The sequence below is a fragment of the Tupaia chinensis genome, unplaced genomic scaffold, assembly GCF_000334495.1.
Source record: "Tupaia chinensis unplaced genomic scaffold, TupChi_1.0 Scaffold000285_1, whole genome shotgun sequence".
NCBI lineage: Eukaryota > Metazoa > Chordata > Mammalia > Scandentia > Tupaiidae > Tupaia > Tupaia belangeri.
In genome coordinates this window covers 70,484-83,745 of record NW_006159769.1, presented here as the reverse complement: position 1 = coordinate 83,745, position 13,262 = coordinate 70,484, and the positions used below count along the sequence as shown (strand labels likewise).

General features: G+C 37.2%; 1 protein-coding gene across 1 annotated transcript in view; it reads right to left on the bottom strand.

Annotated features, from left to right (window-relative positions):
- Positions 1 to 234: 234 nt before the first annotated feature.
- The window catches only part of CDNF (cerebral dopamine neurotrophic factor), a 19,526-nt gene continuing 6,498 nt past the window's right edge, over positions 235 to 13,262 (bottom strand). Inside the window, exons 2-4 of the mRNA XM_006150327.3 lie at positions 5,775 to 5,902; positions 3,387 to 3,528; positions 235 to 617 (exon numbers count right to left, since the gene is read on the bottom strand). Coding sequence (XP_006150389.1) covers positions 439 to 617; positions 3,387 to 3,528; positions 5,775 to 5,902 — 449 coding nt within the window. The 3' untranslated portion in view covers positions 235 to 438. The remainder of the gene's footprint in view (positions 618 to 3,386; positions 3,529 to 5,774; positions 5,903 to 13,262) is intronic.

Sequence of the window (13,262 nt, the reverse complement as noted above, 5' to 3'; positions counted from 1 at the left end):
CCCATAACAAAAAACCCCCCCAAAAAAAAAAAAAAAAAAGTTAAAATAGCTAACTGCTGCCAGTTTTTTTTTTTATCCTAATACAATATGCTCAACTGAAAACTCATGTACAGTGAGTAGCCTCTGAGCACACTATTCTCTCTGAGAATTAACTTACTCCCTCAGCTTTCAGTAGTTCATTTTTCCCAGTTCTGGAGATAGGCAAAGATAACTATGATAGTCCTGCCAAGAAAATTATGAGAAAGGCACGTTAGGTATTTGTACACTGCAAATGTAAGCTCAGTAATACTAGTAGTTTTACTAATAAAATTCTGAGGTATATCAAGACAAAAGAAATAGAAGGCCAAACATAGTGCAAGCTGGTTATCCTTAACCAACATGTCCATGCCCTAGATAGTTTTTCTCTAGTTACAGCCTATGACGCGCTGGTCCGCAAGGTCAGAGTTCTGTTTGAGGGTGCATGGCTGTGTACTTGGGGGCCAGTTCTTTGATCAGATTCACGTAGTCAATTTTCTCTGCGCAGGCCCTGCACTCTTCCCCCCAGCTGTGCAGTATCTGTTTCAGTTCTGCAACTCTCATCTTCAGCAGGTCGACTGACGCCAAGTCCAATTTCTTTTCTAAATGCCAAAAAAAGAAAGTTACAATTAAAAAAAAAAGCAAAAAATTGTAGAAAACGTTTAGCAAGGCACATAGTAGGTGCTGACTACCCTTGGATTCAAAGTGGAGAACAGTTCCTATTTCCATGAGGACCAAGTGAAACCTAAGGAAATACAGCATATTCAAAGCTATTGGGATCATTTGTTTTCTATCTGCCTCTCTTCCTGGGAATATACTTGCTTCAAAACCAGGATCTGTTTAGCTCTGCTGCCACACCAAGAGGTCTCAAGACCAGCCCTTCTAGAACAAAGAGCACTTCTCAACTTACCAAGTTTGTTCATCTCATGGCACTGAATTTCTTTAAAAGTAGTAGAAACTTTTACTTTTTTTTTTTTTTTTTTGAGAGGTTTTTGCTATAGGGCACATGCGCTCGCCAGAAAGACAGAGAGAGAGAGAAAGCGAGAAATCACCCCCCAGAGGCGATGGCCATGCCACAATCCTTTCTCCTCCATTTTCTTCTCGGGATCTTGGGCACACATGCACATGAGCCCAGCATGAGAGGCCACTGGGTCTGGGACTCAAACCATGGTCAACTACATGGGAGACCAGCGACATTACACCAATTGCTGGTCCCAAAAGGAGAAACTTTTATAGCCCAAATTATTACTATTCTGCAGTACAAAGGCTCCTGTTCAATCTCATCTTTCCTGCCAACAATAAGCTGGGAAGAAGAATCTAGAACTATTGATCTATTCAAGAGAGGTAGTTGAAAGAAAGAAATACTTCCTTGTAAGTATCAGTTTATTTGAGTTTTTCTAGAGAACTTGGCACCTGGCACTGCATGTGCACTTGCCAGAGAGAGAGAGAGGGAGAAAGAGAAAGCAGCCCCTGATGGGGCATGGTCATGTTGTAATCCTTTCTCCCCATCTTTCCATCCTATCGGGATTTGGGGCACACACATGCACCCAGTGTGTTTTTCAATCCACTGGGTTTGGGACTCAGAATGAGCAATTGGCCATCTGAGATCCCACTCCCTTAACCACTAGGTTATAGAACCAGCCCAAGGCACTGTTTAAAAGGGACAAACCTCTGTGACACCCTACAACTGCGAAGAAAAAGTGGTTACAAAAATTAAAACTTGGACTCAGCCATGGTGGTGCAAGTGTCAGGGAGCTACTATGTGAGTCTGGGGCTACATGAGTGGTCCAGGTTTAAATCCAGGATCCACGTGACTAGGCCATGGGATAACTCATGCCTGTTAACTAGGAGACTGGGGCAGAGGATCTCAACATTGAGAATCTGTCAAAAATGCCTATCTTTCTCTCTCCCATACCCTTTCCCTCCCTTTCCCTCTCTCTTTCTCTGTTGTTAAAATGAAAAAAAAAAAAAAATTGAACTTATTCATAGCTCCCTAAGGTCCTCTAGTGGCCAGTGTTGCCAAAACATTAGCAAGTCTTCATTTCCTCTCAATACTATCTGATTAATTCTTCTATTTTTTAAGGAGGCCTCTAAGATCCCTTATATAGATGAAGTTATTCAAAATAAAATCATTGGATGAAAGAATTGGCAGAGGTCTGTTCCCTTTGTGAATCTTGTTTCTGTGGACTCAGTGATTCTTTCCTCTACTTCATTACTTTGAAGCCAATAAAAGAGAGATGCCTGTCCTTAATAAGTACTCTTGAAGTCAGGCCTTGTGCTTGGCAAATCAAGAAAGAGGTTTCCTTTAGTACCTTCCAAACTTAAACCTATTTAAAGCTAGCTATGTAGCTACTGGGCTTAGGCATACGGCTGTGTTGGAAAATAAGACTAAAATAATTCTGAGTTGGATGCTAATTACTTGGCAGTTTACAGTCCTATACCGGGTATGTGTGTAACTTACACAAAAGAAATGAGTCTCTCTACTGGTGGAATTTCAGATGTTAAGGATAGGCTAAAGGAAGAATTCCCAGCCTTTCATCATATTTACTCCATGTACCCAAAAGTTTGACCCAGATACAAATCATCAGTATAAGAATAGATCTATCTATATAAAATTCATAAGGCCAAGGATAATGCTTTAAATAGAACATATTTTCCTTGCTATTTATTTAGGTGCCCCATGACAAGCTATTATTTCATCAAGCAAAATCTGATTGGATATGAATAACCTACTTTCTAAAATTTAAAGTTCTCAAAATGCCCACTAGGCATGCCTAGGAAGAAAGCTATAGTCACATTTATAACTTCAGAGTCTTTGTATTAGGGCCGGCAGGTGACATGGTGCTTAAGACGCTGGACTCCCACATGGCTGACTGCAGTTCAAGTCTCAGACTTGGCAGATTTGCTTTCTTAAATTCTCTGTCTCTCTCTGGACAAATTAAAAAATAATAATAATAAATAAAATTAAATAAATAATTATTTATTTTTTAAAATCCTTGTATTGTCTTTGAAGAGATACAACCTTTGTCTTAATAGGTTACCAAGAGTTAAATCACCATGAATAGCTGCTCTATTTAAAAATTTTCCTTGACAAGTGTACATTGCTGACATTTCTTTAGTAAATTGAAGACCTCAAAAACTTTGCTATTTGGGCTGGCAGTTTAAACCTACTAGTGATATATCAGTCCTATTTATTCCTTTCCTGTCAAAGAAGCTGAGATGGCACGAGGTACCATTAATCAGCCCAGCTACCTATTGGTAAGGGGAGAATTCCTTCCCTTCTAACTCTCCTTTCTAGAAAGCATGCCCCTTTGTTTAGAGGTCTGACAATACATTGGATATAGAGGAAAAACCACTGGGCCTGGTGATACCATATTTCAGCTCACAGATCTGGCTGTCTATCTTCTTGAGCTTCTCACAAATCTTCATAGCAGGCATGTGTACACTCATGGGACGAGTGACTTCACTGAGGATCTTTGTGGCTGCATCTTTTGTGGCTCCTAGGTAATAACACTAAGGGAGAATGAACAGAATTTAGTGGCCCAGAAAAAAAAAAAAAAAAGTACTGTAGTAGTGAGAAATCAGAAGGAGGTTAACCTAATTTTCACGACCTAGCTATTATATTTTAACCCCTGCTGACTAAGTCACTGGAAAACAAGCAACTGCATTCTCATGATCATCCTAATTAGGAGTGCCCTACAATTCATGTGACGACATTAAAAGGCTCATAGAAGCACTAATGCTTATTAAGTGTTTTCTCTGTGCCGGGCATTGCTCTCAGTGCTTTAAAGGCACCAACTTATTTAATTCTCACAACAATCCTGTAAATACTAGTATCACCCCCATTTTACATCCAGCCAAATGGAGGCTGCTCATTGTAGAATGCAGGAGAAATAGAATTTAAAAATCCAGCAGTTTGGATTTAGAGTCCATGTCCTTTATCATCACACAGTCCTGCTTTTCGAGTTACCTGACTTAACTGTGAAATAGAATTGTATGACTTTTTACTAAAACATAATTGACCTTCTATGCTTTGTTTTTCCAGTGTTAAGGAGTTTTGTCTTCTCTTGAGTTGTGGACAGGTCCATATACCTACTATTTGAGCAGAATCCTAACCTGTTTCCTGGCTTTAAGTATTAAGCAAAGTTCCCTCTCTCTTTTTTTTTAAAGATTTATTTATTTATTTATTCATTCATTCCTTCATTTTAACAAATACTTTCTAGCCACTCCAGTGGCACAGCGGTAACACAATCTTCTGCCATCCTGAGGCCACGTGGGAAGGTCCTAGGTTCGCGTCCTGAGGTTTCCCTGTACATGCCAAGTGCATGTGATCCAGGCTGGCTGAGGCTGGGGGGCATACCATGGCAGGAAAATGCATTGGGAGTACCTCTCTCTCCCTCTCCTCCTCTCTTTCTCTCCTTCATGCTCCCTCTCTCTCTCTCTCCTTCCCGCTCCCTCTCTCTCATGGAAGAAATAAATCACTTTTTGTGTTCTGCATTTAAAATTCAATGAGGAGAATAGCATAAGATAAACTAAAAACTAGTTTCTCTTACCACCTTGATCACTCACACGATGGCTTCCTAAATTTTAGCAGGCTTCCTTAGCGACCCTACCCCAACCCTCCAAACACACACACACACACACACACACACAAGAAATGGAAAATTATTTGTTGATGATAACATGCATGATTTAGCCATTTTATAGTGTATTCTGGCTGGAAAATCACATTTTGTGTGCTGTGGTGATATTCAGTGATAATATGTAATAAATGAAAAAAAAGATGATAAATAAAATTAAATAAATAAATCTTTTAAAAAAGAATTGTACATTTAAAAATATAAAACTTAGTGGCACAAATAAATGGAAAGAGTTTTGTAGTATGTCAGTGGTGAGTCGTCGACTACAGATTTAACTGACAAATTCAACATGACAATTTTAGACAAAAAGGAATTGGCTCAAATTTCTCTTTAGAGATGTAAAACAGTAGGTTGAAATAAGTCATGTGTGTATACCCAGGAAACAATCTATAGATTCTGCTACAAGAAAATGTAAGTTCTTCTTTATTTATGTATAAGTAATAATATAAAATGTTTTTTGACAGATTGGACTAATTATCTTGTTAAGAAATGGAAACTGGGACCAACGGATGGCATGACAGTTAAGATGACTGGATCCATATCACAGCCTGTGTGGTTCAAGTCCTGGAGCCACTCTGGTGCATGCTTGTGCGTGCTAAGGGTCCCTCCTAAGAGAAGGCACTACGGTGTGGTAGTGATTCCTCCCTGGGGTTATTCCTCTCTCTCTCTCTCTCTCTCTCTCTCTCTCTCTCTCTCTCTCTCTCTCTCTCTCTCTCTCTCTCTCTCTCTCTCTCTCTCTCTCTCTCTCTTTCTCTCTCTGTCTGTCTCTCTCTGGTGAGCACACGTGCCCTATAGCAAATAAACAAACAAAGGGAAATGGAAAATATATCAACTCTTAAGACAATAAACCCTCATTTAGGAATTTGGCTTTATAATTTCATTTAAGAAAGCATAGAATTAATTTCCTGTAGTTTACTTAGAAGTAAAATGAAACTAGATGTATTCTGGATGAAAATTCATAGGACTTTATTTCACGGAAAGATGAATTTCTGCTTGCTATCTACCATGAACATATGTAGATAGCATGTCAGTAGGATGACATCAAGTCCAAGATGAGAAATATAACCATGATTTTTCTTCAGGCACAAAGGGAAAATGAAAAGTGAAAATTTACCATACCAGACGGTTTTCTTTTCCTTTGACATCCAAGCAAAAGCTGATCAATTCTTTTTCTATAGTGTCCAGGGAGAAGTCAACTCCTCTCGCTATCAAAGAGTTGTAGAATCGGTTCAAGAATTCTTTACATACTAGAAGAAACAAGGAAATAAGTCTGTATACACAACTTAGGTACTGCCACACCTCAGTATATGACCCACTTGCCAAATAAAAAGTAGATATGGTTCAATATTGTACACTGTGACAATGAACTCTAACTTTAAGTAAGAATGCTTTCAAGTCTGTTGCTGCTAACTTAGTATTGGGTCTTGAATGCAGTGAACACTTAATATGTGCTTATTGATTGAATCAATCAGTCTTTGGAACCAAGTTCCACCTAAAATGAAAACTTTTTCATAACTCTAAAATAAAAATAGCATTATATATGATATGATCTTGGATCAGCTTAGTTTAAACCCTGAGAAAAATCTGAATAAGTTTTTTAAATTAAACCCTCTGATAACCGGTATAGGACTTCGTGAAAGAAGAAACATTTAGGAAACTGCACATTTAAAATAAGATGCAATTTATATTAGTGACAAAAGTTCTAGGGTAACTAGAAATAAATTTCATGAAATATACTAACTTTGTTGAAGAAAATTATGGAATTTGATTTAAAGACCTAACATATGCTATGTTTATGGATAGAAAGACCCAATATCAGGGTTTTTTTGTTTGTTTTAGATTTTTGCCATAAAGTGAGTGCACGCACTGAAGACAGAGGGAAAGAAAATAAGGGAAAGTAGAAAAATAACCCTCCAGGGAAAATGGCCACACTGCAATCCCTTCTCCTCCATTTTTCTCTCAGGATTTCAGACATGCACACACATGCACCTGGTGTGGATTTTTGTTTTGTTTTGTTTTTATTTTTTAGTAGCAGTATACATTGAATTGCTATACATCATTTAGATTGTGAATAGACTTTATCCAGCATGCTATATACCTCAATCCAGCCCAGTTGAGGATACTATACCTGTAACCACCAACAGGTAATAAACCGTATCTGTGGGTTTTTGAGGTCACCGGGTCCAGGACTTGAACTGCACAGTTGGCCATGTTGGATGCAGTGCCTTAACCACCATACCACCTACTGGCTTGATAATTACTTTCAAGTGGACCTATAAATTCAATGTTATTCCACTCAAAATCCCAATAGGATTTTTATCATTTTGACAAACTACTCAAAATTACTTATTAAAAAATAAAAGAGCAAATAAGAGCCAAGAAACATTTGAAGAGTTTTAAAAGTAAACTTTTCAAATATAAATTTTTTTTTCTAGAACTACAGTATTTAAAATAGTATGAAATGGCACAGAGACAAACAAATTAGACCAGTGACGTGAAATAGTGAATTTAGAAACAAATCCACATATATAGAGGAGCTTGATATAGAACACATGTAGTGCTGAAAATCAGTGGGGAAAAAAATGGGCTAATCAATAAATGGAAGAGGCACAACTTACCCACATAGAAAAAGGTAAACTTGGGACCAGAAGATGGCATAATGGTTACGTCACTGGACTCTCACATAGTCGACCCCAGTTGGAGTCCCAGACCTGGTAGCTTAAAACTCATACCAGGCGCGTGTGCGTATGTCCCAAAAATCCTGAGGAGAATGGAGGAGAAGGGATTGCAGCATGGCCAGCCCCCCTAGGTGGTGAGAAAAAATTTTTTTCATTATTAGTATACACACAATTGCCCCCCTGGGTAGTGATTCTCTCTGTCTCTCTGGCAAGTGCACAAGCTCTATAGCAAAATTCTCTCTCAAAATAAATAAATAAATAAATAAATAAATAAATAAATAAATAAATAAATAAATAAATTTAGATGTCTTCTTAAAACTACGACAAGCATGAATCCCAGGTGAATTAAAGACTATATGAGAAGAGCAATACTACGAACTTTATTTAAATTTAGGATAATATCAATACAGTGAAGGATTTCTTAAAGCACATATGATTGATACATTTGATCACATTTAAATACTTGTGATGAAAAAATTATAAACAAAAGATTAAACAAGCCACATAATAGAATATTAATAAAATGTTTACAATTTATATAACTGATGAAGGATTGGTTTACAGGATATAAGAAAAATCACTATGATTACATCCTTAGGTCTGATCATTACTAACAATGACTATACCATCTCCATAATCACAATTGAAACATCTCATTATCTGACCATCAGCCCCTACCTTTTTATCTGATGCCCTCTAAATACCTCAACTCCAACATTTTTCAGCCATTTATTCTACTTTTTAACTATGACTCCTTTTTCACTCTTACTGTTTAGATTCTGTAGTCCAACACTGTAATCTCTTCTTTGCAATCATACATATTTGACTCCCTATACCTCTCTCCCTCATTTTGCTCATACAGCAAAACTGAAAATCAACTCTCTACCAACTCTGAGTATATACTTACTGAGCATGGCTGCAGAAAAATAGCCCAACACATGCTCACTGGTCTCACTTCAAATTCATGACCATCGAATTCAAATAAGCCAGTAGGGTTGCCCGACAATCCTACTACATTGCCCACACAATGTCTTTTTTTGGAGAGTTTTTTTTTTTTTTTTTTTTTTTTGCTACAGGGCATGTGTGCTCACCAGAAAGACAGAGACAGAGAGACAGAAAGTGAGAAATCACCCCTCCAGGGGGGAATGGCCATGCTGCAATCCCTTCTCCTCCATTCTCCTCTTGGGATCTTGGGCACGCAAGCACACGTGCCTGGCGTAAGTTTAAGCCACAGAGTCCGGATCTTGAATCATGGTTGAACACTTGGGAGTCCAGCGACATAGCCATTATGCCAACTGCTGGTCCCATAATGTCTCATTCTTCAAAATGACTGTCACAGCTGCTCTCTCTTCAAACCTTGACTAACATCTCCACTCATACCATCACTCCTACTTTATGATCTTGCTTCCTAGTTCTCTGAAGGGAGAGAAACAACACACACAGTATAAAACTCTTATCTGCTTCTGCTACCACATCTAACCACACATACCCACGTATGCTACCTTAATCCTAAGAATGAACTAATACAAACCTTAAACTTGATAATTCTGACCAACATCCACCTTTCTCTCCTGTTTCAGCCCCATTAACCTGCAATTTGCTGTTTTTCCTCACATCTTAAGATCAACAAAAACCACTCCCAAAACCATGTTCTCTCTAAAACCTTTTTATTTCTCTACTTCTCTTAAAGAAAAACATTTTAAAATATTTTTTATATTTGTATATCCAAAGATTCCTGTCTATTTTGTTCTCTTGCTTTCTCATGTTTGTTTTTAATTCTTTTAATTTTAAAATGCCACTTTTCTTTTTTATTGAAAATAAATATTTTACTCATTCTTTTACTGAGAGTTGTTGTTTTCTCATTTTTACAAAGCAAAACTTACAGAAGTTTTTTTAACAAAGAATTTTACATTCTTTTGTCTGTTAAATGATTTTTTTTTATTTGCCCTTCCCACCCACTCTCCTCCTTTACAGACTTTGATATCTACACTTACTCTCTCTACTATCATATCTTCAAATCTTTCAATTTCTGCCATAGAGTGAAGACACTGGTACATATTGTATGGAGATAATACAGCGTGTATCTTTCAAAATCTGGCTCACTTTTCTCAACATTAAGTCTTCTATATGCATCCACTGTGAGTTGAATGATAGAGTCTCATTGTTTCTTATGGCTGAGTAATATTCCATAGTATATATGTGCCACAGTTTTTCAACCCAGTCATCAGTTTTTGGACACTAAGGCTGAGTCCATATTGTAACAATTGTGAATAACGCTGCAGTAAATATGGATGTGGGAGTGTCTTTCCAACTGAGTGTTTTTCTATCCTTTGGGTAAATACCAAGGAATGGAATTACTAGGTCATATGGAATTTTATTTGTAAGTTTTTGAAGAACCACCATATTGTTTTCCACAGAGGTTGTACTAATTTACATTCCTGCCAATATTGTAAGAGGGTTCCCGTTTCTCCATAGCCTTATAGCCTTGCCAGCACTTGCCTTTTTTTTTTCTCAATCTTAGTCATTCTAGCTGGAGTTAAATGGTATTTTAGGGGATGGCAGGTGATGTGGTGGTTAAGATGCTGGACTCACACATGGCCAACCATGGTTCAAGGCCTGGACCTGGTGGCTTGTTTTCTCACTTTTCATTTCTGTCTCTCTGCTAAAATTAAAAGAATAATAATGTTAATTATAACAAATAATATAAATAATTTTTAAATATTATGTCATTGTAGTTTTAATTTGCATTTTCTTATGACAGGAGATTTTAAACTTTCATATGCCTTTTGACCACTTGTAAGTCGTCCTTAGAGAGAACATTTTTTCATATGCCTTTTGACTATTTGTAAGTCATCCTTGGAGAGTTGCCTATTCAATTTATTTGCCCATATTTTAAATTGGATTATTCTTTTTTTTATAGGAGACCTGCTTGAGTTCTTTATATATTCTAGTTATCAATCCCTTGACTGAGGAATAATATGTAAAATTTGTTCCCATTCTGAAGGTTGTCTTTTCACTCTAATTGTTGTCTCCTTTGCTGTAAAGATTTTTAGAAAATCCAGATATAAACCCCAACTCATATAGCCAACTCATCTTTGACAAAGTACACAAGACAATGTAGTGGAGAAAAGAAAGTATTTTCATCAAATGGTGCTGAAAGGACTGAATATTCACCTGAAGAAAAATGAAACCAGATCTGTATTTTTCACCAGAAACAAGAATCAACTCAAAATGGATCAAAGATTTAAATGTAAATCCTCAAACTATAAAACTACTAATAGGAAATGTCAGGGAAACACTTAAAGACATTGGAGTAGGCAAAGATTTTTTAAGTAAGACCCCTAAAGCACAGGCAGTAATCCTCAAAATAGACAAAAGGGATTACATTAGGCTAAAAAGCTCCTTGACAGTTGTTTTCTTTGAGCCCATTGAAGAAACTATTTTATTCATTTTAGCATTTTAGTCTTTCATTATTTTTATTGAGAAGTCAGTTGTCAGTGTAATAATCACTGATTTTTTTTCTGTAGCATATATAACATTTCTCTGTCTGGTATTGTGTAGTTTCTCATGATATCTAGGCATGGCTTTTTATCTGTATATCATTGGACCTCTTGAATCTGTGGATTGGTGTCTTTCATGAGTTCTGACAAATTCTTGGCTATTTCTCTTCAAAGATTGCTTCTGCATCATTCTTTTTTCTGTCCTTACAGAACTCCAGTTAAACATAGGTTGGATTTCCTCATTGTATTCTCCATATCTTTTCATCTCTCTTCTTTATTTTCTGTCCAAAATTTTTGTTGCTCTATACTACATTGTATATAGTTCTTCTGGCCTATCTTCTAGTTCTCATGCACTTACATTTTGGTTCTTAGCTCAACAACATTAGCATTACTAGGAGATTGTTAGAAATAAAGAACTTTAGGGTCAGCAGGTGGCACAGTGGTTGGGGCACTGGACTCCCACATGGCCCAACTGCTCTTCAAGTCCCAGACCCAGTGGCCCAAAAAGCACAACAAATAAATAAATAAATGTTTGTTTGTATTTTAAAAGAATCTTTGGCCCCATCCTAGATCAACTTTAATGTGCATATAAATTACCTAGAGAGGTGATCAAATTCAGATTTTGAGCTAGTTGATGGTGTACTGGTTAAGGCAGGTGGATACCACATGTCCAACAGTGTGATTTGAGTCCTGGACCCAGCAGCTTGAAAAAAATATGCTGGGTATGATGGAGAAAGGATTGCGGCATGACCATCCTTCATGGGGGATGCTTTCTCTTTCTCTCTTATTCTCTTTTTCTCTCTGGCAAGTGCATACACCCTCTAACACAATGAAAAATATAAATTCAGATTCTAATAGTAGATCTGGGGTAGGACCCGAGAGTTTGCATTTTTAGCAAGCTGCTAGTATGAGTAAGGCACTTTGAAGACTAAGATTCTATTTCATATACCCATCATCAGTATTCTATACTATATTCTATTATTTAACCAATTCATTAAATTCAAAATTCAATTATTATTTTTTACTTCTAAGTTTTCTTTATTTTTTTCAAATATGCCAGACCATTTCTTTTTACTATTTTTTTTCTAAGTTTATTTCTCCCATGAGAGAAACAGAGAGAGTGATAGAGAGGCAGGCACCCCAAACAGAGTCCCCATGTTGTTAGCCCAAATCTGGGCATATGCAAACACATGATGATACAGGGAGGCCCTGGGATGCTAACTCAGGATCGTCTCATGTGGGTCCTGTAATATTACTACTGCACTATCATCTGGCCCAAATCTGCTAGATTATTCTGATTGTTTGCAATTTCCTGCAGATACGTTCAAGCTTGTCTTTTACATCTTTCAGCACAGTGTAATCATTTTATTATCTGTGTCAGATAATTCAGTATCTAAAGTCTTCATATTTTTATTGATTTTTACTTTTTTTTTTTCTTTTGGAGAGGTTTTTGCTATAGGGCATATGTGCTCACCAGAAAGGCAGAGAGAGATAGAGAGACAGAAAGCAAGAAATCACCCCCCAGGGGTGATGACCATACCATAATCCCTTCTCCTCTGTTCTCCTCTCAGGATCTTGGGCATGCACACACACACACACACACCTGGTGTGAGTTTAAGCCACTGGGTCCAGGACTCGAACCACGGTTTACTACATGGGAGTCCAGAGACAACATAGCCATTACACCATCTGCTGGTCCCTGATTTTTACTTTTATAGGTTCTTGTTCATGGTGCTTTTTTTTCTTTGTATGCTTGTTTATTATATACTGTATGTTGCTCATAGTCTTTCAAACTTATTTGTGGACATCGTTTGAGGCTTAATATGAAGGTGCCTTATTTTCAGAGAAGTTTCATGTTTGTATTTATCAGTGCTTAAAGGCTACTAACAAAGAACTGCTTTAAACTAAAGCCAGTTTTTTGTTTTGCCACAGGGCATGTGCACTTGCCAGAGAGAGAGAGAGAGAAGGAAAGCAAGAAATCACATCCTAGAGGGATGGCCGCACCGCCTTACCTTCTTCCCCATTCTTCTCATGGGATTTGGGGCATGCACACACATGTGCCCTGGATGATTTTCAAGCCACTGGGTCTGGGACTTCAACTGCAGTTGGCCTTGTGGGAATTCAACACCTTAACTGCCTTGCTGGTCCCTTGTTGTTCATAGTTTTAGTGAATACTTAATGAACAACTAGTAAGTTCCAGATAATATTCTAGATTCTTAAGGCTCAATAATGGAGAAAACAGTCCTTGCCCTTAAAGATTAGATTAAATTGAGTAAATAAGTGTATCTTTGGATAAGAAGAAAAATTAACATTATAGGGCCAATAGAAGGTAACTGGTGATAGTATTCTTTTTTTTTTTGGAGAGGTTTTCATTTTTTGTGTTTTGGTTTTTTTTTTTTTTTTTTGTATAGGGTGCGTGCGCCCACCAG